This window comes from Lacerta agilis, chromosome 1 (assembly GCF_009819535.1).
Source record: "Lacerta agilis isolate rLacAgi1 chromosome 1, rLacAgi1.pri, whole genome shotgun sequence".
NCBI classification, from domain to species: domain Eukaryota; kingdom Metazoa; phylum Chordata; class Lepidosauria; order Squamata; family Lacertidae; genus Lacerta; species Lacerta agilis.
Genome location: NC_046312.1, coordinates 79,516,284 through 79,542,169, shown reverse-complemented (window position 1 = coordinate 79,542,169; position 25,886 = coordinate 79,516,284). Strand labels below are relative to the sequence as shown.

Below are 25,886 nucleotides of genomic sequence, written 5' to 3'. Positions count from 1 at the left end.
TGTCAATAGATGCAGAGAAGGCATTCCACCAAATAAATTAGTAATCCACACAAGCCATCCTGTCAGCCTTTGGACTCCCCACCCTCCAAAGAGAATTATTGCATAGATAGAAACTCTTTATACCACACCTAACACCTGTGTCATCACAAATGGCATCTGTTCACAACCGTTTTTGCTGCAAAGGGTTACTCAACTGGGATGGTCATTTACTCACCTTCTCTTTTTATTTTATTTATTTTATTTTATTTTCCCATATTACATTACACTACACATGTACCAAAACCACCACCCTTCCCCCCCATATCTTCATATATCGTCAATCAATCATATTTATTCTTTTCCTCTCTCCTCCCACTTCCCTCTGCCCCAACTCGAATTCCTTCCCATTATATAAGTTACAGTAATCTTTGCATTCTATAATCTTCTCAAATTATCTATGTATTCTTGTTTTCTTTCTTTACAATTTTTTCTTCCATCTAATTTTTCACATTTTAATCTAGGCATATTAGCATATCTTTTTTTTAGCAATACTTTACCATATAATCATCAAAACATTTCCACTCCTTTTTAAATTTTTGATTCGACTGATTTCTAATAATAGCCGTTAATTTTGCCAAAACTAAATATTCATTTAATTTACAAATCCATTCCTCCTTTGTGGGTATAGTTTGTGATTTCCATTTAGTAGCTATCACTACTCTAGCAGCTGTACTTGCATATAGGAACTTGCATATAACCCCCCGGTGTTATCTCTTCATCTAATAGTCCAAGAAGGTATGCCTCTGGTTTCTTTGTTAATGATATTTTCAACATCTTCTTTAATTCTTCATGTACTACTGCCCGGAACTTCTTAATTTCCTCACACCTCCACCACATATGTATTGTTGTTCCTATTTCTCCACCACATCTCCAAACAGAGGTTGGGTTTCAATTTGTATATCTTGGCCAACTTAACTGGCATTAAGTACCACCTATGGAACATCTTTACAAAAATTTATTTAATTGTATATGAGGCAGTAAATCGCATATCTTCTCGCCAGAGTTTCTCCCATTTTTGCTCTAGATAAATAGTTTGTCCAAGATCTTGAGAGCATTTAATCATAGTTTCTTTTACTTCTTCCTCCATCAGTTCCCAGTCCAATAAAAGATTGTATGTTTTGGATAGCAATTTCTTGCTATTCTGTATCACTGTGACGTTAAATTTCAAGTCTTCTTTTGTAAAACCTTTCTTTTGTTCTGAATTAAATATGCTTCTAAGTTGAATATATTGCCATCTGTCCACTTCATATTGTTGTATTTCTTTTTATTTATTTATTTATTTATCCCTGGAACCATTGGCATTTGAAATTTTGATGAGACCAAGGGCTTAAATTTGGGGGCTGGTAGAGAAGGAATTCAAGTTGGCATTACATGCCGATAGTGCACTGGTTTTTGTTTTGGATCTGACAAAAGCAATTCTTGGTTCAACAGGCTCCATTCAAGAATTCAGCTACATCATCAGGCTATTCTGTTAAGTGGAGCAAATCAGATCTCATGCCTTTGGGTTTGCACCCCCCTGTGGAGTCCTGCCCCCGCCCCCAGCATGACAATTGAATTGCTGTTTCCCTTACTTACTTGGGAAAACTGGTATCAAAAAGTATTCTGACAATATAGTACAGTTGAATTTGGGCAGGCTTTCATGGAATATCAAAGAAGACCCAACACACACACACATGCAATAAGTTTGTGAGACAAAGTTAAGTGTTGTAAAACTGAGATTCCATGTAGATTGGAGCTAAACCATGATTTTTCCTTAAGGGAATTACTAGGGGAAAAGTTTCAATTTTTCCCAACTTACTACTTTATCACTGAGCAGAAACTGTTAATGCTATGCCAGAGGTGCTGGAGATGTGGAGCAGAAATTGGATTCCTTATCCACAGGCTGCAAAGCTACCCAGTTATAAGCCCTTTGGGAGTGAAATCTTGGCAATCGTTAATTTAGTCCTGGAAATCTCACTACATTTCAGAGATATGCATCTCAAAGACTCACGCATTCATTGTGGCACAAGGTTTAGTGGACTAGAGTCCAGTTCATCAGATGCATGAAAGGGTGCACCATAGTCTATGAAAACTTCTGACACAGTAAATTTGTTAGTCTTTAAGATGCCACATGACTGTGTTGTTTCTGCTGCGAGAGGCTAACCCAGCTACTCCTCAGGAAGATATATATGTTTGGCTGAATAACATCCACACATCTTGGAATTTATTATTATGCCGTGGAATACAGATCATGCATACATCAGGGTCAGCCAAGTACATGGTGCTTTAACATGGGAAGAAGTTGCTGCTTTTCACATAACAATGGATTAACACTCCCTTTCCCTCCTATGAACCGGCAATTTATCAACACCGAACGCAAAGAAGATAAATACAAGAACATTTAGTCAGCTTTTCTTGAGACTTATGCATTGTAGCCAGCGGTTCTTTACTATTTGTCTTTCCCGTTTGCACTTTAACCCATCTATCTTCCTTGTGTCCCCTTCCCCTATTTTAATTTTCCCCTTTTAGTTTTTGTATTAATTGTATTTGTACTGTTTGAAAATCGTAATTAAAAAAGTTTCATTTAAGTTCAAGTGAGATAAAACTTCTGGTAATCCAGCTTCACATTTAGAGTGAACAAAATATCTCACAGATAATTATTCCAATCTGAAGTCTCTGTCTTGGAAATTCAGAGCTCTGCGCTCCAAACCAAGAAGTGAAAAATCTATACGCAGTCCATGGAGACAGTTTGCCTCCCTCATAATTCTTCACACCACTAACATCATCTGTAGCATGCAGGGAGCAAGCAAGCAAGCAAGCAAGCAGTGGGATATTTGCTGGTGCAAGTTCAGGCACCACTTCAAAGCTGGAAGTTGCTGGTGCAAGATTAATCACAAATTCAAATTCAGGACACGCCAGGAACTAATTCGCATAGTGTTTCTAAAGAAGCACAGATTCTAACTCTACTTAATTTGTTATGCACAGTTTTCCTTTATGAGCCTACCACACAGTTTTGAGGAGATTTCCTATAGCATATCCCCATAGCATGACCTAAGCAAGGGTCCCACAAACTATGTCTGAGCTTAATAGCCAATTACTATTTTATGGCACCTCTGTCCTGGCACCTTTCCTGAAGACTTTTGCACTTTGAGCCCTACTTTAATTGTGCTCTTGGCACTAGTCCCTCTTTTGTCGGCATGGCACTCCCTCTCTCTCTCTCTCTCTCTCTCTCTCTCTCTCTCTCTCTCTCTCTCTCTCTCAAAGTCACCGGTACTTTTGCTGCCTCTCTCACAGTGTCCTTCTTCAACTACCTGCTTGCTTTCTCCCAGGACATGAGCAGCTCACTGGGATACCACCTCCAATTTGTTGAGGGGTGGGGCTGCACAACACTTGGAGAACAGCAGCATCAGAAAGTGCATCCCACACACCAAAGAGCGAACAAATCAGAGCCCTCGCTTGGCACTTGGTTCAACCATTGCAGCCAGATCTTGAGGCTAACTCCAGAGCTTTTGCAGAGGCACACTGGCCGGTACTTGTGGCAGTGATGTGAAGAAAGGCAGCCCATCATCTCACCAGAGACCACAGGAATTGCAGTTATGGTTCCCACTTGTTTAGAACAGGCTTCCTCAACCTTGGCCCTCCAGATGTTTTGAGACTACAATTCCCATCATCCCTGACCACTGGTCCTGCTAGCTAGGGATCATGGGAGTTGTAGGCAAAAAAAAAACATCTGGAGGGCTGAGGTTGAGGAAGCCAGGTTTAGAAGGTGTGGGCCACAAATAAACACTTGCGTTATCCCTTGCAACTAGTAGAGGAATATGGAGAGGATGCTGCCTTTGAAAATAACCGCAATCCAATCATTCCTTTTCACATCAGATAAACAAAATTACACTGAATATTGAAACATCCCAAATTGCTCCTTCAATGCAAGTTTTCCAAGAGACTCTTGGAATTGCTGCTGGATCTTTGGGCAGTTATTAAACCTAATTTCACACCAAAACAGCTTTGGTGAAGTGTGAACAGAAAGGACAATTCAGCTGAGAAGTACTGACTGAATACTGCCAGTGTGAGGAAATGGTACCAGTGGTCAGGGATGATGGGAGTTCAGCAACCTCAAGAGGTCTACAGGTTCCCCACTGCTGCCGTAGCGGAACCCACTCATTTGAAAAAGTCTGCAGCAGGACAGAAACGTGGGAAGCATCCTCATAAACTTACCTACGTCATGGATGAACTGCTCAATCTTGGACTGCATGCCCCAGTAGCGAAACTCCACCTTGCAAAGCTTGTAGGCGCACATGAGTGGTCCCGCGGCTGCATTCTCCAGCCAGTCATCTCCCAGAGGCCCACGTCCTGTTTTGGCTGAGTGGTAAAGCCGTGGGTCTTCCTCCACCTTGTATTCGCCGGGCGAGATGGGGTCCCGCACAATGTCAATTGTGTCTGTGGGTAAGCAGAGGGGTGAGCTGGAAGCAAGCCCCTGGCCTCCGTCAGAAAGTAAGACAGCCTTCCTTCTGATGCTGAGCCTGCCCTTCCCTCACAAGTCATAGAGTCTGCTCAGACCCCTAGCAAAGACATTCCTTTGCCTCTTCCTCCTGAACACCTTCTGTTAGGAGTCCTGTCCCCCCCCCCCGGTCCTGAATTCTTAACATGTGTGCACATGAATAGGGGCATGTGAGTGTGAGAGCCAGTGAGAATGGGGTGTGCACTTGCGTATGCATTTAGCCCTGTCTTATGCTTGTATGTGCTGACCACCTTCCCCCAAGGGAACTTGGTGGGGCGAGGCAGGGGAGGTTCCCCACCCCTGCCCTACAGGAAAGACACACTACATGCGATGGACTAAACTTGCACCAGAATCGCCTCACCAAGAAACATCACCAGGCATCCCTCACTAGCCTCAACCACCTGACCTGCCCCAGCTCCTCCACACGGCAGCATCGACATGTCCCACAACATCCTCCATAACACAAAAAGGGGAGGGGACGCCCAGTCTTTGCTCACCCAGAATCCTTTGCCTGCGCTCCACAGCACTCAGGTTGAAGACATTGTTCTGTTTCCCAGCGTCTGGTCGGTAATAGGTCTCAATCTCAATAGAAAACTTCTCCACAAAGGGGCAGGTGTATCTGCAGGGGGAAGGTGGTAAAACTGGCGGCCTTGCCCCCCACCTGCCTTGAGTCTCAGGCCCCAGCCTCTGATCGGCCCCCTCGGCTTTCCCCCTCCCCTGCCAAGGTTCACCCCCCATTTTACCTGGTTCGCGTGTAGGGATAGGCATTCCAGGACTCTTCCTCCACCTGCAGAGCTGCCTTGGGTAGGAGGGCACGGAACCAGCTAGGGATGTGAGAGCCCACATGGTAGATCTTGTGTGTATACTGACCGCTGCCGCCTGGGCCATCGCTGTAGGGCCGGTTGGACAGGATCTCCACCCCACTGCCCTCACCGCTCGACTCCTCGCGGCTCTTCTTCTAGGGAGCACGAGAGCCAGCTCTGCTCAGCCTGTGCCCCACAACATCCCTCACCCTACGATCCCACTCTCATATCCCTCAGCCCCACTCCCGCTCAGCTTCTGACCCCCCCACCCAGCCAGCCAGCCCTGTCAATCACAGGGCTTGAGCCACACCCATCTGGCGCAGGCACCCACCAGCTCATTCAACACCGAGGTTACCTGGATCATGTAGAGCTGAGCCACTTGGTACTCTGTCAGGCTCATGGGCAGCAGAATGTGATATTCCTTGATCAGCATTTTGGCAGTCAGGCCCTGTGAGTCGAAGCAGAGCAGGGGATAAGTACATGCAGCCAGGACAGAGGTGGGAAAGCTATGTGAGTGGCCACTGTGCACTTAGGGGTCTATTTATAGTCCCAGGTTCAAATCCAGAATCTCCAGGTAGGGCTGGGAGAGAGGCCTCCCTGAAACTCTGGAGAGCTGCTGCCAGTCAGTGTCGACAATACTGAACTAGATGGAGCAATGGTCTGATGATCTGACTCAAGGTATGGCAGCTTCCTATAGAGAGGAGGTGTGGTTCAACTGGGAAGGTGAGGTTAAGGCAGCTGAAGGCAGCTGAGATGTGAACAATAGTGCCCGCCAGAACATCTACCACAGAGATCTCATTTCCTTTGAGGGGGACATTTTGTCCCGTGCACTGTGTCAATGTTTTTGCTTTTTCACCTATGCGAATAATTTCATTAACCCCGGAAAGGCACTTTGTTTTGCCTCAGTTCAGCCTGTGAGGAAACAGGCATGTGTTGAGATGAATTACTACACACATATGAGGGTGACAAGGATTCTCTGACAAAAGGTGGCATCGCTTAACTATGTTCTCACTTCCTCAGAGGGAGAGAAGCCTGAAAGAAATCCCCATTTGACCTTATTCCAAACTACAACCCACTGGGTTGGTTTCCATAGCAACTGTAGGCCAATGAGAGGATAGGGAGTTTCAACACACTGGAAAGGAAATGTGGTGGGGAGCCGGGAGAGAAGTGCCACCATTTTGACACTCCACTCCTTGCTGGACTCTGGAGTCCTTTAACCCCTGGGAGAGCAGAGAGCATATCCACAGCACTTGCCAGTTCTCTGGTTGACTGGCAAAGGTTTCTGACTCACAGTTGTCTAATAATAGCAACAAGTAAAAAGTCCCTCATCTCACCCTTACATTAGGTTCTTGGATACGAATAATAATAATAATAATAATAATAATAATTTTATGTGCTGCCCATCTAACTGGGTTGCCCCAGTCACTCTGAGCAGCTTCCAACAAATGATAAAAGCACATTAAAACATCAAACATTAAAAACTTCCCTATACAGGGCTGCCTTCAGGTGTCTTCTAAAAGTCAGATAGTTGTTTATGTAGAGACCAATGGGTTGGATTTTTGTGTGAAAGGACCTCTGTGCTAGGTTTTGGTAAAGGGACCCCTGACCATTAGGTCTAGTCGTGTCCAACTCTGGGGCTGCAGCACTCATCTCGCTTTATTGGCCGAGGGAGCCAGCGTACAGCTTCCGGGTCATGTGGCCAGCGTGACAAAGCTGCTTCTGACAAACCAGAGCAGTGCACGGAAACACCGTTTACCTTCCCACCGGAGTGGTACCTATTTATCTACTTGCACTTTTGACGTGCTTTCTAACTGCTAGGTTGGCAGGAGCTGGGACCGAGCAACGGGAGCTCACCCCATCACGGGGTTTCGAACCACCGACCTTCTGATCAGCAAGCCCTAAGCTCTGTGGTTTAACCCACAGCACCACCTGTTGTGGTACTGATTGCTAATTCCTGTGCTGAGCATGCATTCAGACAAAGCACCCTGTTGTTCCTCCATCCTTAGCATATGTCCACTTGGCTGAGCCACTAGTTGTATCTGGCACTGGTTGGCGGATCTTGGGGTTCTAGTAAAAAACACAGCAGATCCCATAGGTTTGAAGTCCACCTAGCTTGCTCTAACCTGCCTATGCAACAGGCAGATCCAACACCCCCTTCACTCCTCCCGCCTATGCATCCCCACACTCCCCTTACTCTTACGTTTACCTCTGTTATTACATCAGCAAACTTCAAAGTGCTTGTTTCTCTAAGGATGGGGTCTTCTGCCTTCCCACACAGTATGGGGCTGCCGAAGTCATGAGTGTACCTTGCCATCAATCCTAAACATGTTCATTATGGAGCAACTCTTAGAATCATACAATTGTAGAGTTGCCCAAAGTGGGGCTCGAACCCATGCCCTGAGATTAAGAGTCTCATGGTCTACTGACTTGAACTATCCCAGTGGTGTTAAAACATGTGTAGGACTGCCCTACAAATCCAAAACATGCACTTCAAGTTCTTGGTTTGTGGCATGCTGTAAACCACCTTGGCAAAGACTTAGAATCACCATCTTTTTGTCTCCTCCAATGCCTTTTACAACCACATGGCAGGCAGAAATAGAACAGGTGCAGCTTTGCCAGCCAACGGCACACTTAGGTAAGTGCTGACTCTGGACTTAGCAGTCTTGCATGCACACCCAGCTGTATTCAACTGAATCCTCCTTCAATGGATCTACTCAGTCCTATGTAGAGTAGATCCATGGAAGGAAGATTCCGTTGAAAACCACAGCATTGAAATTCAGCATTAAAAACCACACCCACACTTTTAAATGGTAATGTGTATTACTTCACATACTTCTAAATGTGATAAGCCAGTCCATTTGGGGGCCTTCATACTCCTTCTGGACATTTGTCCCCCAATCCTGCCTTGATGGCACCACTAAGCACATTCTAACCAATGGGTCGGCAAACTAAGGTCCGCAGGCTGGATCAGGCCCAATTGCCCTCTGGATCCAGCCCACGGATGGTCCTGGAATCGCTGCTTGGATCAGTGTGATCGTTCGGGCGGCTGCATTTTTCCCCAATTTTCCCCCCCGGCACCATTCCCCCCCCACACACACACACCCCGCCACGGCGGCACCTCCTCCCACCTCCTGGCTTCTCCCCGCCCTGCGGAGGAAGGGAGCTGGGCTTTGATTGGTGCCAGCTAATCCAAAGCCTCACCACCCGTGCACTGAGGCACGGCCCAGACTTGTCACCCGCCCGCTGGCCTCTCTGTCCATGGCTGCACTGTGGGCATCATGACGGGCGCATCGTGGGGCTTCGGCTGGAGCTTGGTGCGCCTGCTGGCCCCACACCTGGTGCCCAGAAAATCTGGCCTGGAAAGGAGGGGTGTCGCCACTGCCATCAGCTTCCAACCGCAGGCAGAGTGGTGGAGGAGGTAGGAAAGCAGGGGGAGGGAAGGGGCTGGGGGAGAGAGAGAAGCCCCCTCCAACGCACGCAATCCGGCCTGCCACAAGGTCTGAGGGGCGGTGAACCAACCCCCTCCTAAAAAAGTTTGCTGACCCCTGTTCTAAGCATATCCCTCACCCTCCAAAGAATCCCAGGCACTATAGTTTACCCATCACAGAGCTACAATTCTCAGCACCCTTAACAAACTACAGTTCCCAGGATTCTTGGCAGGGGTGTGTGTTCAGCCTGAATCTCTGCCTATTGTGAAACCTTTAAAGGCACAGGAGTCCTGCCAGGAAATAAGTCTGCAACTTCAATAGCGGACAGTTCTCCTGTATGTTCCCTGCCATGCCCACACATCCTCCTGCTCTGCCTCTTGGCCCTTGCACTTTGCACCAACACTCAGCTTTACTTAATACTTAAGGATTTATGTAGCACATTTAAAGCATTTCAAAATATAACATATATTATCTCAGTAATCTAAACAACAGCCCTGCAAGGCTGTCCAGTGTTATAATCCCCATGCATACGAAGAGTTGAGGCTTGACTCTCATCTCACACTTTAACTGCTACACTACATCAGTCCTCACAAATTCTTGCACTCCAGATCCTGAAAACAGCGCTGTTAGTTGTCAGAAGACTGCCCACCATCGTATTCAAAATAACACAGCATAGGCAGTAAGCACTAGTCAGCAACCTGTACCATTGCCAGAGATGTCTGTATGGGAAAAGGTGGGCTGAGCATAACACACGGAGGCAGCTCAAAAGGCATCCCTGCTGTGTCGCTCGCTCCAAGGGGACGTGACATCCCTACCCCAGGCTCCTTCACTACCAAGTAATCATTTGCAACCGTACTTCTTCCAAGGCTCAGTATTTAAGATTCTGAGCTTGAAAAACAAAACCCCTTCCACTAAAGCATCACCAGAGAAACTTCTTCATGTGCATCTCGCACAATATTCTCATCTCCAGCTGTGATCACCTGAGACCTCAGAGGGAAATTATTGTTTTGGGGGGGGGGAGAGTGGGGTGGAACCATGCCTGAGTCAAAAGATTAAAGAGCAAACACAGTGCCCTATTCATGTTTCATATGAAGTTGGTTTGTTCCCAAGAACTGTACCAGCGAGCCTCTTAACAGAATTTCATATTCCCTTATAAAGTCATGTCCAGCAATAACTTCATGCCCAAGCACTCTCATGTCTCAGATGCAAGCAATCCCCTTGGCCAAATACGCATTTAACATGCATCTTGTTTTCTTTTGCAAACCTCCCAGCCTCAGCAGTTCAAATTCCAGCCTACACATGCAAATATGCACACACACACTTGATGGGAACATGCTCTCTTTTATCCAGACCAAATAACTGTCAGCGTTTAAATGGGCAATAGAAAGATGATAGAGAACAGGATGGAATATGTTTAAGGTTCACTCCTAGGTACACTTGGAGTGCCATCTTCACCCTGTCTGCTCAGAAGTAAGCCCTATTCAATCCAGTGCAGTATACACCCAGGTAAATGGAGTTAGGGGTTAGGACTGCAACGTTACTTATGCACTGGATTCGGCTGCAGAACTGCAGAGTTTACTAAGCACACTTGCTGGGGGAAAGTCTACACTAGCGTCCATCCGACATACTTCTGAGTAAACATATGCAGGATTGTATTGCAGGGTCTTCAGTAGTTTAGCCCTAAACTCAGGACGCTATGAATTTTTGTTTGCTTCTTGGCGTTTTGAGCTCCAAATTGGTGTTTGGCTAAGGAGAACGGAAGCAAAGCTGCCACAAAGCACACTCGCCTCAAGAAACACTGAGCTCACTCCCACCTAACAGCCGGGGTTTCAATATGCTTGCCCTGACCAAAAAAAATAAAGCGTTGCTATCCCTTTCCCACACACCTTCAGTAACCCTAGCACAGTCTAAGTTAGAAGGTGCTGTTTACCCTACCGCTTGCGAAGCCTTCCGCTCCTGCGCTCATTTTACGACATACAAGGCACAGGAGCCCTACTGGGGGGGGGGGGGCGCACATGATGGCAACCTGACAGAGCAACGCAAGAAGCAGCAGCTCAAGCGCATCCCCGCCCAGCAGCCAAGACTCCGTCAAGCCCAGGGGCTTCGAGTGGCGAAACTCCAGCAAACATTTGAACCAAGGCTCGAGGCAAGCCTCAGCAAAGCCCACAAACTCTCAGGGAGAGCCAGAGAAGCCAGGCTGAATGTACGTCGTTTAGCGCCACATCCCTTCACGCAGGGCAGAGATCCAGACGCGGGAGAACGGAGCCACCTAAGCCCCACAGAGCGGTCGGCACTGAGTTCCAATCCTACCCTACAGCGGTTTCTAGAAGTGGGGAAGACGCGCTGGGCCACATGGTTTCACTTTCAGGGGCCCAGGAAGCAACGCACCCACTTCTCCCTGCGGGCCCCCCCCATGGCGCCTTCTGCAGCTCCCCGCGCTCCTTCTGCACCCCAAGCATGCACACCCCTCTCCCCGGGCTCCCAGCCCCGCTCCCTCTCCTCCCTGCTCCACGCGGCGCCCCTGCCCTGCGTGGACCCACACGGCTGCCACCCGCTCCCGGGCCCAGACCTGTGGCTCGCTGGAGGGCTGCCGGCGGCGGGGTGAGCAGCGGTATGCTGCCTGCGACGGGGCTCGGGGGGCGGCCGGGCGAAGGAGTAGGGAGCGCCGGCCTCACAGAGTCTGCCCCCCTGCACCCATCCTCGCGCTGCTGCCCCGCGCTACTCGCGCGCGGCCGGGCATCGGCTCCTGCTGCGGGATCATGGTGTGGGGCTGGGCGGCCGGGGGCGGCACGGGAGGCAGGCGGGGGTCTCGTCCGGGCAGGGACAGGCGAAGCGAGCCGGGCCGACCGCGTCGCCGCAGCAGAGAAGCGCGCTCGCTCAGCCGCAGTCTCGCCGTCCTTGCTTGGGGAGGAGCGGGGGGGGGGGAGGAGAGAGCGTGACTGGGAGGGGATCGGGCAGGGGAAGGAAACGCGGTTCGTGTGAAGGAGTGCAGAGGTGGTGGGGGCAGCGGGAGGAGGCAGGCTCCGTGCAAGGCGGTGGAGAAGCAGGGGGAGGAGGGAGCGGCGCTGGGGGCAGCAGTTGCAGCGTGGAGCCTCGAGCGCGGGGATCTTCCGAGGTAGACTGGACCGGGGGGGGGGGCGCCGGCGGCGGTAGAGTCACGTTTATTATGCGCAGAGCTTGGGATGCAAGCACACACCACGCAGCCGAGGAGGTGTCGCGAAGCACCAATGCAATCCAGCAGCGCGCAAGCGGGGGCCGCGGAAGGATGCCGAAGCCCCGGGGTTCCCTTCAGGCTTTGGATTCGAGACTCGTAGGAGCGAGCGAGGCCTCTTGCCAACCCAGTCCTTTTTTAGCACAGGCTGAGGTTTCCATAGAAACTGCGCCCCGTAGCTTGGAAAGGGGGGGGGATCTCGGCGCGCGCGTTCTTCTCTCGCACTCCTCCTCCTGTGACATCACAGCTCATTACCCGGGAAACGCCAGTGACGTCAAGATGCCGGTGACATCAATAACCCAAAGGAACGGGCAGTTGTGGAGGGGCGTCACGGCTAAAGAAGGCTCCAGAACATATTGGTGCGCAAGTCCCCCAATTATCGACATTATATATTTAGAAAAACCACGCATGGTTTATTTATTTTAAGCGGCACTCAGCTATGGAAGACGTTTGCGTTAGACCCACATTCGAACTGTCAAAACTAAACTGATCGCCAGCAGATTGTCCCTCTCGCTGACTTTCATCGCTCTGACAAAGCCCCGCACACACCCTGCCTGCTTAGAATCACAGTGCCCCTCCTTCCCATTGAGTGCACTGTAGGTCTCCAATAAGCCTTGCAGCGTTTATGTGTATGAGAGGTATTAGCAAAACAAGCATTACACTAATACTATTGTGTAAGTAACAGAAATATCACTTTTTCCATAGGACAAAATTAATTCAGCATTCAGACATACATCCCATGTCCAGTAACAGCCCCAGTGTTTATGCCAGATGAAGGAGCAGGCTGCCATACAACTTGCTGTCATATTTCCCACCATACAGTACAGCTTCTTTTGCAAATATTTAAAAAGTAAAATAACAAGCCTATATTCTCAATCACCTTCCTATTATTATTGTTGACGACAATAGAGAACAAAAGCACATTATTTTAACCTCCGCTGAATGCCGGTTCAGCTGATTTCAGAACTACAGCATTCCAATTTGGTAATGGGCAACTCTTTTAACAGCAAGTCCCTTCTCAGAATAAATACACTTACATTACTAGGCAAGGTTCAATTTAGATCCAACCTTTTGCATATTTAGTACATTGCCACTTCCTAAGGAATTTATGTTTTCATATTTAGCCCTTGTATCCAGAGTATTCATGTTGAAAACACCACACCCAGCTGAGCTCCAGCTTTTTTGTAGCTACTTAGGAAAGGGATCTAAGCAAGTAGCCTGACCTGCGCGTCTACACAGAAGTGAACAAGAGCACCTTTAACACTAGGAAGAGGGTAAAAGGGAAACTACCAGTACAACTCCTTTATCAAAATGTATGGTATATCTGGATTTAGAATGTTGCAAGTTGGGATATTCACATTCCAATGCAATCTTGTTTTTATACACATTAGTTTTAGAGTGTTCTTTGTGGTGGCATAGTTTGGCAGGTCATTTTGTTCTGCACTGTGGTATATTCCAGTTTGCTACTAATTTCAGCTTCCCATTTCTTTGTTTTGAACTGCTGCTAACAAAGCATTCATTCTTCAAGGTCCACAACTTGTTTCACTGAATGTGCGTGCGCACACACACACACACACCAGCAGCAGGTAACTTCTGGCTATACTGCAACTCTCATTTTCTCCACCTATTGGCCATGGTGGGGCTGATGAGAATTGGGAGTCCCAAAAACATCTGCTGGGCCACAGACGTCCTACTCCTGGAAAGAAACACTGGCTGAGAGGGATGATCCTTTGCACCTTGATCAATAAACCTCACTGATTTAAACAGGACTCAATCTCTGATAAGTGTACAGTCGGAAACATTGCTCCTTAGGTTAAGGTACACATATATTTTGCATCTCTCTCCCTCCTCCAGTCTCAAATTTCTACAAATCACAGCTCAGTATAAACAGTTCACTTAAGAGCCATGTGACCTCATTTCTTTCTTAACACATCTCTTTCCCAAAACTAAACAGCTAACAAAATGATTAAGTGCATTTAATGTAACACCATTAACTTTTAAAACAGCACCATTTTACTCCATCAAATGTTATCATTCTTGAAATTAAATCCTAGATGTACATTTTATTTCACATTCCGAGGCTGCTTGTATATTTGAAGAGCTTCTTCCTGCAATATGCAACGTCAAAGAAGACAGTGGTGGTTCTCATTGATCTGATAGATTAGAACATAGATTTTTGGCTTAGCACTGTAGCCTGGCTAATGAAAAATATTTAACTGCAGCTGTATCCTTCAGGCTTTTACACAGAATCACTTTTACACAATACTGCCTATCACTTTCTTTTGCAGTCCCTTGCATGTTTCTCTCAAGGTTATGCTTCTGCCACAGGAAACGCACATTTCCCAAGCTCTCAAAGGATGTCACAAGCCAAAGGAACTATTACTTTCTCCCACATCTGTGAAATTTGTTGATACTGACTTCCATGTGGATATAGGTATGGAATAATCTAGTTCTGACTTTCTGCATGGCAGGGGGTTGGACTAGATGACCCCTGGGGTGCCATCCAACTCTTAAGATTCTGATTCTATGAAACTATCTCATGAGTGACAAGAGAAAAATCTACCCCAGATACTTGCACAAAGAGGCCTGGATTCAACTGAACTGGTGTGCTGAGAGAAGACAGTGCAAGGGCTCCCACCAGCACAATGGGGCTCTCCTTCCCCAAATCCGCTCCAGTGGGTCAGGAGAACCCCCCCAGAACACAGACCTACTGCACACAAAAGGGGCTTTCTTTAAAAAGCTTTCAAAATAAAGAGATTTTTGTTTCACCTACTACGCCTAGGATGCATCTTCTCATTAAAGGCAGACAAAGATCGAAGTACAACTGGGCATTCTTAAGAAGATGAGTCTCAAAGGGTAGCATTTAATATTGTTTATACTGCTGCACAGTCAGACAATTTATCAAACACAAAAGCCAAAACTACTCAGATGACTCCTTAGATCCATTTTTACACACCTCTACTTGCAAGTAAGGCTTAGTTATCTGAACAGAGCTTACTAGCAAATTAGGATTATACATCAATCAACCAAACTGTGTTCATAATTCAATTTTATTTTTTTTAAAAAAACATTAAAAAGCAAAACGTTAATTCAGCACCTGCTTAAAACTTGTTTCCTAACCTTTGCTGTTGCTTAGCTCCAGCATCTGATTTAATTGCTTTCAGCTGCATTTATTTTACTGCATTGTATTGCATTTTAAATTGTTTACACCACCTCAAGGCTATTACAGGAAGCAGTATAAAAATTTCTTAATAAACAAACCCCCCTTCAGTTCTAATAAAAGCTTTTAAGACTTAGCAAGTATTCTTGGACCAAATGTGCAACCCCGTTCTGCACTTTTCAAGTGGCCAAAGGTCTCTAGAAAACAAAAGGGACATTTTAGGCTTAACAGGTTTGGAATATTTGCCACCCCCTGCCTTTTTCTAAGGTAGCCCAGACCAAATCACCTTCTCATCTCACCTTTGGGCACATCATGAATTACCAGTCAGTAGTGGCCTGAAGGGCTGAAGGACACTTTACACCAGCAAACACACAACCAAAGTTTACCTCCCAGCTTTAATGTGAAGGCAGGCCATTTGTGGAAGAGAATCCAGACAGAAAGAGAGTGCTTACTTACTCATAGATAGCAGGCATGAGCAAGCCACTCTTAGCCACTTCTTACATGCAAATCTCGGACACACCTTGCTTTGGAGACCCATGCTCCATTCATAGAATCTAGCTATGTTCATAGCATGCAGCCTTGTCCCAGTATAATCCTGAGAATGAAACAGGAGCCCAGTATAATCCTGAGTAAGAGCCAAATGGAATAAAAACCAATTTTGTACTGAGGCACCAAGGCTAGTTTCATTTCTCGTTTGGAGATAATCTCTTCTGCAATGAAGGAACCGAGTGCGAAGACAGGCATCATGTTAGGCCTCTTCTAAAGAACCTGGCTTGGTTTTCCATGGTTAAAGCAGGAGCAACCAGAAACTTACCAACAATACCCTCAAAAACCAACAAAAACTGAGGAGGAATTTGGGACAACTTTACAGAACAGCATGAGATTGGAGCTTTGACCCAGTAATAACAGCATAGACAGATTAGATAGGAGTAGAAATATTTTATTACAAGTTTCCCAATACAGGCTCAGTGACTGCTGGCTGAGGCTTCTTTTACAAGTGGTGGGAAAGACCTTGTGCTGCTTTACTGAAAAAAAAAGCACATCTTCCACTATGGGACCTCGGTAATGTCTTAGTGAGGAAGAGACTACTTCCTTCACCACCACATGGTGGGATAAAATAGAAAACCACAGCGAAAAATAAGCAATCCAAATTCCAACTTTTTCCTGTTATTTATTTATTTTAAAAAAATCTTGCATTTATAAAGACATAGACTTGCTACTAGCTATTATTCTCATCAGTTGACCAGAAGGTGTAAGCAACAAACTCTTTTCTGCATCTACTCCCAGAGTGCCAATTGGTGGGAAGTTCTGTGATGCAGTAGAAACTTCAGATTATTAGGCGCCAATTGGTGTAAAGGTCTTTGAAGGTGATCACAGTTCTAGGACTTGAGACACTGATTGGTGGAAAGATTTGAAGGGGTGAGGGTGGGGGGAAATCTCCAGATTCCAAAATGTTGATTGGCCAGAAAGTGCCAGAGTCCTCCAGGGGCAGCGCCAGGAGGAAGCGACTGTTACGTTCGGGCATTGCGCTCTGTCTCTGCCAGACACTCTCTAACCAGCGCCCGGGCATGAATAATTCCTGCAAAGGAAGGGCACAAGACTTAAGACACACTGAGCAATCAGTTTCATTGTACCAACTCATCAGTCCCTTGTTTGCTAAAATTCACAACTGCAGCATACCTCGCCCATGCCAGGCTTTTGTGTATGCCATCACATGCATGCTGAAATCTAATTCATACAGAAAAAGTGTATCGTGCGGCCTTTTATACAAATGTGTTTGTATAAAGTGAAGCAAAGGTACAAGCAGGAAGGCAGAGGAAGGTACAGAGGACAGCTAGACAACCCGCTTGCAAAAGTAGGTCAACACTTTACTGTAAGCAAGGGTTATACGCATGGGGTACAGAAATGCTAATCCAGCAGGTTCTACCTGTTCCCAGTATAATGCAGCTACCTGCATTCAAAATTGCAGAGTTGACCAATTACGTTGGGAGTTGTCTTTAAGGCAAGGGAGACACTTCCCCCTCAATTTCTGCCTGGGCAAGCACAGAGCTTGAAACTAACTTTTCAAGGGTAAAGAAACTGTTATGAAGGGTTAATTGGATGATATTGCTAAACCAATCATTTACAAAATTCATAGCTCTGAACAACAGCAAGTAACATTTAAGAAATCACAAGAGGGCCTTCTTGGTGGCTGCTCCCAGGCTCTGAGAGGGACTGCCTCTGAGTGACCTGCCAGCAGACAACATTCTTTTTATATAGATAGGTCTTTGGCCCATAAGCTGATGTGTAAATAAACTGTAATTGGTTTTAACTGGCTATTTTTATTGTTTTGCTTGCCTGTTTTAATTTTTTTTATTGCCTTCTTACTGGAGTATTATGTTTTATGTGTGTTAGCTGCCTTGAGAATCATTTGGAGGAAAGCCAGGCTACAAATTTAACAAACAAGTAATTCTACCCCCCGCCCACAAAAAAGGACAAGTGTCACGTCTGATTTGTGAGTCATTGTTTCTAGAGCCTTTTGGAAGATTGGGTTACATTTGGGACTTCATAAATTCACTCAGTTCCAGGCTTACGTAGACATTGTAGGGCTAGAATGACTTGTTTCATGTGCTCCCACATCCCATGACCAGAAGGCACTCATCTCTCTGGAAGCTTCCTACCTCGCTTCAGCCTCTCCATAGCGCTCTTGCTGCCTGCGTAGGTAGGTCGAATCTCCTTGCCCATCTCCTCAATGACTGAAAGCAAGTCTGTGTATGTGCTCTGGGAGCCTTGGGCACCTGGTGGCTTCATAGCCTGTAAGATCAAGGACAGGAAAAAAGTGAAAGGCACTCTGGGCAGGATTCCCCCAATGAGCCCCAGAAGGGCTTCCGCTTGCGCAACAGGACTTTCTTCCCATCTCTTCTCCCCATGCCCCCCTAAATTGACTGGTGGGGTGGGGAGAACACCCAGAACAGAACACAATAGGAGTAAAAAGGGGGGCTGTTCTGTCTGACAGGCTGCGATGCTTGCACAGATTGAATGCTTGTCATTGCACAGTTTTCCTAATTAGTTCCACCAGCCAGCAAGATCTCACCCCCCCCCCAATTCCAAAGCAGAAACTCACCTGCACGTAGCCCATCGAAGGGGGCCCAAAATCGTTGAAGAGAGGTCGGAAGGGGGCAGAAGCTCCAGAGATGGCTCCAGATGGAGATGGGACACTCGTGGCTGAAAGTAGTAAGAGAAGAGATGGGGAATTTAGTCAACAGTGTCCCGGGTTCTCTCCTATACCAGACTTAACAATGCTCATTACAGTGGTACCTCAGTTTTCAAACAGCTTAGATCATTAGCTACTTGGAACCCGAACGCTTCAAACCCGGAAATGAGTGTTCCGGTTTTTGAACCTTTTTTGGAATCCGAATGTACTCCGTTCGGGGGGTGCATTTCAGTTTTGAGTGCCACACTTCCATTGCCTGCTTGCTTGTTGCCCGACCTGGACTTCCCTTACTCAGCGGCGGCCGCGCCGGTCACTGGTAACACCCAGAAGTGGCTGCAGCATCAATGACCCCCTTCTCCGCTTCCGGATGTCCTGCCGCAGCCGGTGCTGAGCGAGGGAAGGCCGTGCTGCCACAGCAACCACCCCCTCCTCTAGTACCGGGTGTTGCCCACGGCTGCCGCTCTGGGCCCCAGAGCAACGGCAAGTGGCTCGGCCTCAGAAGTGACTGCTGCGGCACCCCCTCACAGGGCGTGGGTCAACGCAGGCAGGATGCTGGCGCCACTGCTGCAGTAAGAGTTCTTAAGTGAGGAGAACACACCCAAGTGGTGGGGGTTGCTTGTGCCAGCCCTGAAGGTGAGGAAGGTGCGCGGGGGGTCCCGAAAGGCTGGCCGGGGGGGGGGGGGAAGCCGACTGTCTCCTCAGAGAGAGAACTTTTGCCACCCTTTCCTTCCCTCCCCCCTTGAACTCCCCGTTCACACACCCCACACGCTCATCCCTCCAATGGCAATGGGTAGATCACTGCCAGTTTTTTATACTGGGTAGTAGACTGCAGCCTGGTCTATTGCTTTCATTTTATAGATCAATGGTCTCTTTGGATAGTAAAATTCATGTTAAATTGCTATTTTAGGAGTTGTTTTTAACTGTCTGGAACAGATTAATCCATTTTGGATTACTTTCTATGGGAAAGTGCGCCTTGGTTTTTGAACGCTTTGGTTTTGGAACAGACTTCCGGAACGGATTAAGTCTGAGAATCAAGGTACCACTGTTAAGTTCTTGTGAGGGGTATAGAATCATAGAATCGCAGTTGGAAGGGACCCTGAGCATCATCCTGCCCAGGAACATGCATCCGTCCCATACAGGGGACAAACTTGCAATCTCGGCATTACCAGCACCATGCTCTAAGCTGATATACTCTGTCCTTCCCTGCCTTTCCAGTGTGGGCATGGCCACTGCCAGTCAAGGGCTGGGCAGTGCGTGACTCACATGCCTTTCAAACACTCCATGGACAGAAAGCTGCTGCTCCTGATACTCAAATCAAATGACCATCCTAGCTTCTCCCTGAACACTTATGCAATATGGTTGGCACAAATCACACAGCTGGAAAAAGAAGAGGAGTTATTTTTGTTGCAACTTGTCCTGTAAGTCTACAGTAGGGGAAAGGGGACTGGGTGTGGTTCCTACATCAGGAATTAATTCATTGCCAGTCCTAGACACACATCACGGGCTCTTAACGATTAAAATGCAGGATTCGTATCACCCACTTCCATTGCAAAACAGGACAAACTAATTCACAACCATCTTCCCATGAAGTTTAAAAAATGTACACGTGCTTTCTTTTCGAGACAGCTATATATCACAAGTGATTACACAAGCATGCACAAGAATGCAGGTAGCAACTTTGAGGGATTTATTTGCAAGACTGACCAATTGGAAATTATATAGTATGATGATGGTGACTATAAAAATATTCCTGGCTAGTATTTTCCTACAAAGGTTGACAGGACATCAAGTTTTCATGTACACAATCATGAAACACTTCATTCATTCTCCTTCCACTAACAAGAGCAGGCATAGGCAAACTCAGCCCTCCAGATGTTTTGGGAATACAACTCCCATCATCCCTGACAACTGGTCCTGTTAGCCAGGGATGATGGGAGTTGTAGTCCCAAAACATCTGGAGGGCTGAGTTTGCCTATGTCTGAACAAGAGAGATTGTTTAGGCCTGTGATGGGGAATTGGGATTACCTGAAATATATGGTGGGGTTTTTGTTTGTTTTTAAAATGCCATACTGCTACTGTTTAGGGAAGCTTTTAATGTGTGATATTTTAATGTATTTTGATTTTTGTTGGAAGCCGCCCAGAGTGGCTGGGGAAATCCAGCCAGATGGGCGGGGTATAAATAATAAATATTATTATTATTATTACAGTATTATTATCTCAGAATAAAGTGTATGGCCTTTCCCTTCACACAGAAAGAGGGGAAATCATATTAGTAACAATGAATGCAATGATAGTTGTAAAAAATGTAGCCAGTCAATTCACTGGCACACATATGGTATTAGAGAACTACATATACCATGTTTGGGGTGTTAGATCTGAATGCAGTTCAAGAATGTCTAGTTTACTCCTATCCATTTTTGCCAGTCTGGAAATGTAACAGTTGCTCATGCACATCTGTGTTTTAATAACCAAGCTTCCTTTGTTAGGCCTGAACTAAAAGCAATCCCCCGCCCTCACAACAACTTGTCTCTCACTTTAGATTCTAATATCGAATTGCATCTAGGTGTGATCTTGCTTTATTTATTTTCCCTTGAAAATGTCAACAAGATTTTTTAAAGACAGAACAGCATGAACAATTAAAATGTACTGATCAAATGAACGCTCAGCACTTCCCCCAGGCTTTTTCAGTGCTGACCACAGAAGCTTGTGGTTTTGCCTTAGCTTCCTGCAGCCCAACGTATAAAGGCAACAGTTGTTCTCTTATACGGCGAGAGCCAAAAGAGCAGCCACCTCCACAGGCTGGTAAGAATATGTCACTATCCTCCATTAGTTTGAATTCCACCACCATTCCTTGCTGCCACCCTCATTGTGCATTTCTCACCCTACCCATGCGAGCATCAGCCAATAGCAACAATCCATCACTTCTACAATTGATGTTATAAATCAGCAAATACTGTTAATAAATAAATATATTATGCATGCATGAAGGGTGTGTGCACATGCTACTAATCAGACTAAGAACCACTGAAACTATTAAGCTCTGATAGTTTCTAAAAATAGAAAGTCTGCAAACATTGAGACCTTAATTGAGAAAATTCCCATTTTCAGATTCTTTACAAGCAGAGTGGGAGCTGTTGTGCCAGTAATAAGAGTTTAAGTATGTAGTTTGTGAAGCATCTGGAGTCAATTTGTAGGGGGAAAGGAGATTGAAAGCAAGTTAATTATTTTGATTTGAGAGTTCCAGAAAGAGAAGAACAGCAGCTACTTTATTAAGAGGATTACTTCATTGAATCAGAGACTGGGCCATTATAGAGATTATTAGCTAACCGCATTTGTTACTGTAAAGTCGAGCCTACATTTTCTGCCCCGTTTAGTTGTGTGCTTTTGTTTGTGCAACAGATGCACTTACAGCTGTCACAAGCAAAGCCACCAAAACCACACACAACATTGCAGATGCTTCCTGTAGAACTGTGTTAAGGTAAGTGCTCCTTCACAATAGTTTTCAAAAGCTAATACAGAAATATATAGCCAGCTTTCTTTAAACTGTTAATAAAGGTGGTATTCTATCAACTCTTCAATGATGTGCAGCCAATGGCTTCACACCAAGGGCAGGTGCTGGCCTTTCTTACCTTACTCTCAAGGTTTTAGCCAAAACAAGCAGCAACCACAAACATAACTTCTGGATATATATAAAGTGCTTTAAATTGCTACACATTCAGCAGGTCAAGGGAGCTAGATCCCAGTCATCTGAAAAATGGAATCACACCCACCCACCCTAGTCTTTTAACCTACAGATTTCAGATAGAAGTGTGCTAAAAAGAGGGAATGTGTACTGGAGAAAGGTGCTGGCATAGCAAGTAGCTTCAGATATCTCCTGGAAGCAAGCCAAGATACATAAAAGAAGAGGGTTAAAAGCCAATGTTCCTGGGAATAAATCCTTCCCATTACCCAACTGTGGCGGGCAGGCAGGCAGGCTCTGAGTGAAGTTCAGCCAGTATCTTTCAAATCCTAAAATGATGTAAAAAAAAATATGAAATGGAATCTAAGCCCCAATACTAGGATCCAAACACTTTGAGGAATTACTATCCCTATCCATATTTTTTCCTCATGGTACCTGTGCATTGCCACATGATACAAGGCTGCGGTAGGCAGAAGATAGACCAGGATCCACAGGTAGAAAGATCTCTGATCTGCAGTAGATCAGCAAAGATTGTTTAACAGCAGCAAGAAAAATGTGATTTTAAAAATTCTTCTGAATGAGGCTCCCGAGATTAATAAAGCTAAGGGGGAGGGACAGGGAGAACAAGGAGTGGGTTTTGTAGGACAATTCTGATACTGAAAACAAATCCTAGGTCTGCCCATATGCTCTGAAGCATCCTTAATTCTAACAGTACTAAATAGAAAATTCTTTCCAGTAGCACCTTAGAGACCAACTGAGTTTGTTCTTGGTATGAGCTTTCGTGTGCATGCACACTTCTCTAAGGTGCTACTGGAAAGAATTTTCTATTTTGTTTCGACTATGTCAGACCAGCAGGGCTACCCACCTGTAACTCTAACAGTACTGTTTGCACCTCCCTTTGTTGGTGGGTCTTGGGTGTGTTGGTACAGACTGAAGGAGATCCGGGAAACCTGGCGTTTCCCCACCCCTGCTAGAGGATGCTCCACCCAAGAAGGAAACCGAAGTTACACAGAGACAGAGGAACCTGCCGCGCCACTACACTCTATAGTTTCACCCCTCCTTGCTTATCCAAGAAGTCATTCAGGCGACATCAGCCACGAACACAGCGGGGCAGATTTCTGGGTAGGGAAGGGGGTTTGCTGATTCACTCTAAACATGCCTTTCCGCCTCACACACGGCTTTCCTAAGAATTCAACTTTCATTTTGTTTTCCCCGGCAGGATTCCCCGAACAGCTGATGCTCTTCCTACATAGGAGGAACGCAGTGACGAGTAAAGCACATTCGCACGGTCTGAATGAGTTAGGATGTCCCTTTTTTCCTTTTTAAAAATCACGTACACAGTAAATCCTAATTCCAGGATGCACACCTCTCCTTTCGCGGCGAGGAGACCGGAGTCCTGTACTGAAAAGCAGCTGCAAAAGGCCGGGAAAACCCTGCCGGGGTTGGCCGGGGGCTGGAGGGAGGGAGAGGAAGAGACACAGAGAGAAGACGAGGAGGAGGAGGAGGAGGAGACTCGGAAGCGCCGGCCACGGCCCAGGCGACTCCGCCGTGCCGCCTCCGCGCCCTCGCTCTGCCCGGCCGCGGGGACCGGCTGGGGCCAGGCGCGGCCGGCAGACGGGGCTGGCGGAGAGAGGGGGGGGTTGTCTCTTACCGACCGGCGGGGCTCCGGGGGCGGGGCTGGCGCTGCTGCTGCTGCTGCTGGTGCCGGCGGCTCCGGAGCTGGTGGGGGCAGGCGCGATGGGCTTGTAGGACATCCCCGACTCCGCGCTCTCTGGTGCTGGCTGGCCCGCGATTGGCGCGCTGCTCCGGCTCCGGCCGCGGCTGCCGCTCCTCGGATTGGCGGGGAGGCTCCCGCAAGCACTCCCCCCGGCTGGCAGGGTTCTGTCCTCTGCCTCAGCCGATTGGTGGCAGACCCCCTCGGTCCCACCTCCCAATTGGCCGCGTCCGTCTCCCACTCCTCCCTCCCTCCCCTCCCTCGTCTCCTGCCTTGTCCCGGCTTGGTCCCCGGCAAAGAGAGGGCTCCTTCCTCGCGGCCCGAGGAGGCGCGCGCACGCGCGTTTCACAGCCGGAGGCGCCCGCGCCCGCTCCACCCCCCCTCGGAGCGTGCCTTCGCCGCGGTCCTCGCGCCCACTGTTCCGGGAAGACTGACCCTGAGAGGAGCGAGCACGCGCGCCTCCGACCCCCCTTCCTCTCCTCTCGAGCCAACAAGCAGAGCCCAGCGGAGCGGCCGCTGCCGATGACGCCCTCGGCCCGCGCCTACGTGTCCCGCTCCCTCCCCCTGTGACCTCACTGCGCAGCATAACACCCTTCTCGTCTGTCGCCATAGCGACGAGTGGGCCTGGCTGCGGCCTAGTCGGAGACCCTCTTTGCTCCTAGTCCCCCGCCGCGTCGCTAGTTCTGTGCGGCCATTAAGCGGATGGTGGGGTCGGGGCCGTCTCCGCTGCCTCCCCATCCCCTGCAGTGCCCTAGTTGCGTGTGTGTAGGAGAGAGGGTGAAATTAAAATACATCCGTGCCGTATAAAACAATAAAATAGCGAGAAAGCAAACATAGCCTGCTTTAAAACACCTTAAGAGTTAAGGGAAGCCTGTGGAAACAGAACAGCTTTCAACTGTCGCTTGAAGTTCATTACCTTTGGTGCATCCCAGAGAGTAAGCATCGCAGAGGATCAATGCCTCTGAGAGAAGGCCGGCTCCTGAGCAATCATTAAAAGGAGCCTCCTATGAAAATCTTAAGGTACAGATGGGTGTAACTAGGAAGGCAGATCAGCTGGTGCTCAGACAGGCCCTGGGTAGTTGGGGGCTTTATATGTCAATAATGACTGGCAGCCAGTTTAGTTATTTCAGCGCTGCTGAAATACATACTTGAGTGCTAGCATGCAAGCTGTCAAATTCTGCTGGTTTGGTTTATGCCAGTGGGTTCCAACCAAACCTGCATTGTTGTATCTGGGAGATGGGAGTTTGTAGTAGAAGGGAACCACTGAAGGAAGCAATCCAGTGTCTTGTTTAAGATAATGGCACTAGTAGGGCCTGTAAGAACCCCCATCTGCATGACTAAAGAGTGGCCATGGGGACAAGTGGCCAATGATGTTATTTTGGGAGGGGATTAGACTCCCACGAATATTTATTTGGATAAAAGAAATATAAAAACTACTGCATACACTTAGTTGGATTTTCCTCTGACCTTTGACACTTGATTATGATGCATTAGTGACATGACAGTGGTGCCTGGTGGGCCTGTTTTTTAGTAGGTTCATTCCTTCGAAGAAGGGAATAGACAGTTGTTCTCCTTGTTCTCCAGACAGCTGTTCTGCAAGCCACTGTGAAACCTCTAAACTGACCCCTAAGCTACCTCCCCTGCTCATTGTGTTTGAAGTTACAAACTACAGTGGAAGGGATGTAATTCAGAAGCTGATTTATCTCTCCTTTTTCCCAGTGCAAGACCTGCAGTCTTAGAGAATACTCAGCTGTGGTATCTGGCTGGATGTAAACAAGGCAACCAAAACTGATCTTAGAAAAAAAATGTAGTGATTATGATCCACAACACTTATGACTCTGGGTGGGAGGGAGGGGAATATGGCTGTACTCAACACAAATTGCCATGTGCCGGTAATTTGAGCTCTCACTACATTCATGAGTGGTTTTAATTAAGCAATATATAATCTCCAAATTAGTTATTATTTGGATGGTGGGTGGGGCAGATTCAGAGTTTCAGATTCCACGTTCTTATGAAATTAGTTCAAATAAATACAGTATATATGCAGTATCAATCTTTCAGATTACAGTGGTATCTCAGGTTACATATGCTTCAGGTTACATACGCTTCAGGTTACATACTCCGCTAACCCAGAAATAACGCTTCAGGTTAAGAACTTTACCTCAGAATGAGAAGAGAAACT

At 47.1% G+C, this 25,886-nt stretch overlaps 2 protein-coding genes across 5 annotated transcripts in view; both read right to left on the bottom strand.

Moving 5' to 3' along the window:
- Positions 1–12,050, bottom strand: part of PITPNM1 (phosphatidylinositol transfer protein membrane associated 1) — a 33,718-nt gene extending 21,668 nt beyond the window's left edge. For 2 of the 3 annotated variants that reach the window (XM_033157703.1, XM_033157712.1), the window contains exons 1-5: positions 11,317–11,418; positions 5,675–5,767; positions 5,260–5,474; positions 5,014–5,135; positions 4,234–4,455 (exon numbers count right to left, since the gene is read on the bottom strand). In XM_033157703.1, the coding sequence (XP_033013594.1) occupies positions 4,234–4,455; positions 5,014–5,135; positions 5,260–5,474; positions 5,675–5,752 (637 nt within the window). In that variant the 5' untranslated portion in view covers positions 5,753–5,767; positions 11,317–11,418. Of the gene's footprint in view, positions 1–4,233; positions 4,456–5,013; positions 5,136–5,259; positions 5,475–5,674; positions 5,768–11,316; positions 11,419–11,943 lie in introns of those variants that run through there. The other variant, XM_033157720.1, reaches the window with a different exon arrangement.
- A 3,990-nt stretch (positions 12,051–16,040) lies between these two features.
- On the bottom strand, positions 16,041–24,054 carry CDK2AP2 (cyclin dependent kinase 2 associated protein 2). 2 transcript variants are annotated; one of them, XM_033157679.1, is made up of 4 exons: positions 23,642–24,054; positions 18,222–18,322; positions 17,779–17,911; positions 16,041–16,697 (listed from the first exon to the last, which is right to left on the bottom strand). In XM_033157679.1, the coding sequence occupies exons 1-4, from the start codon at positions 23,742–23,744 to the stop codon at positions 16,630–16,632; spliced, it is 405 nt and encodes a 134-aa protein (XP_033013570.1). In that variant the 5' UTR covers positions 23,745–24,054; the 3' UTR covers positions 16,041–16,629. The 2 variants fall into 2 exon arrangements, with proteins under 2 accessions (XP_033013570.1, XP_033013580.1); XM_033157689.1 differs by having other exon boundaries at positions 23,646–23,744.
- Between the last annotated feature and the right edge of the window lie 1,832 nt (positions 24,055–25,886).

Coding starts and splice junctions, on each gene's coding strand:
- CDK2AP2 (XM_033157679.1), bottom strand. CDS start 23,744: ATGTCCTACAAGCCCATCGCGCCTGCCCCCACCAGCTCCGGAGCCGCC. Junction 18,323..23,641: donor CCCCGGAGCCCCGCCGGTCG/GTAAGAGACAAC, acceptor TACTACTTTCAG/CCACGAGTGTCCCATCTCCA. Junction 17,912..18,221: donor CTTCGATGGGCTACGTGCAG/GTGAGTTTCTGC, acceptor TTGATCTTACAG/GCTATGAAGCCACCAGGTGC.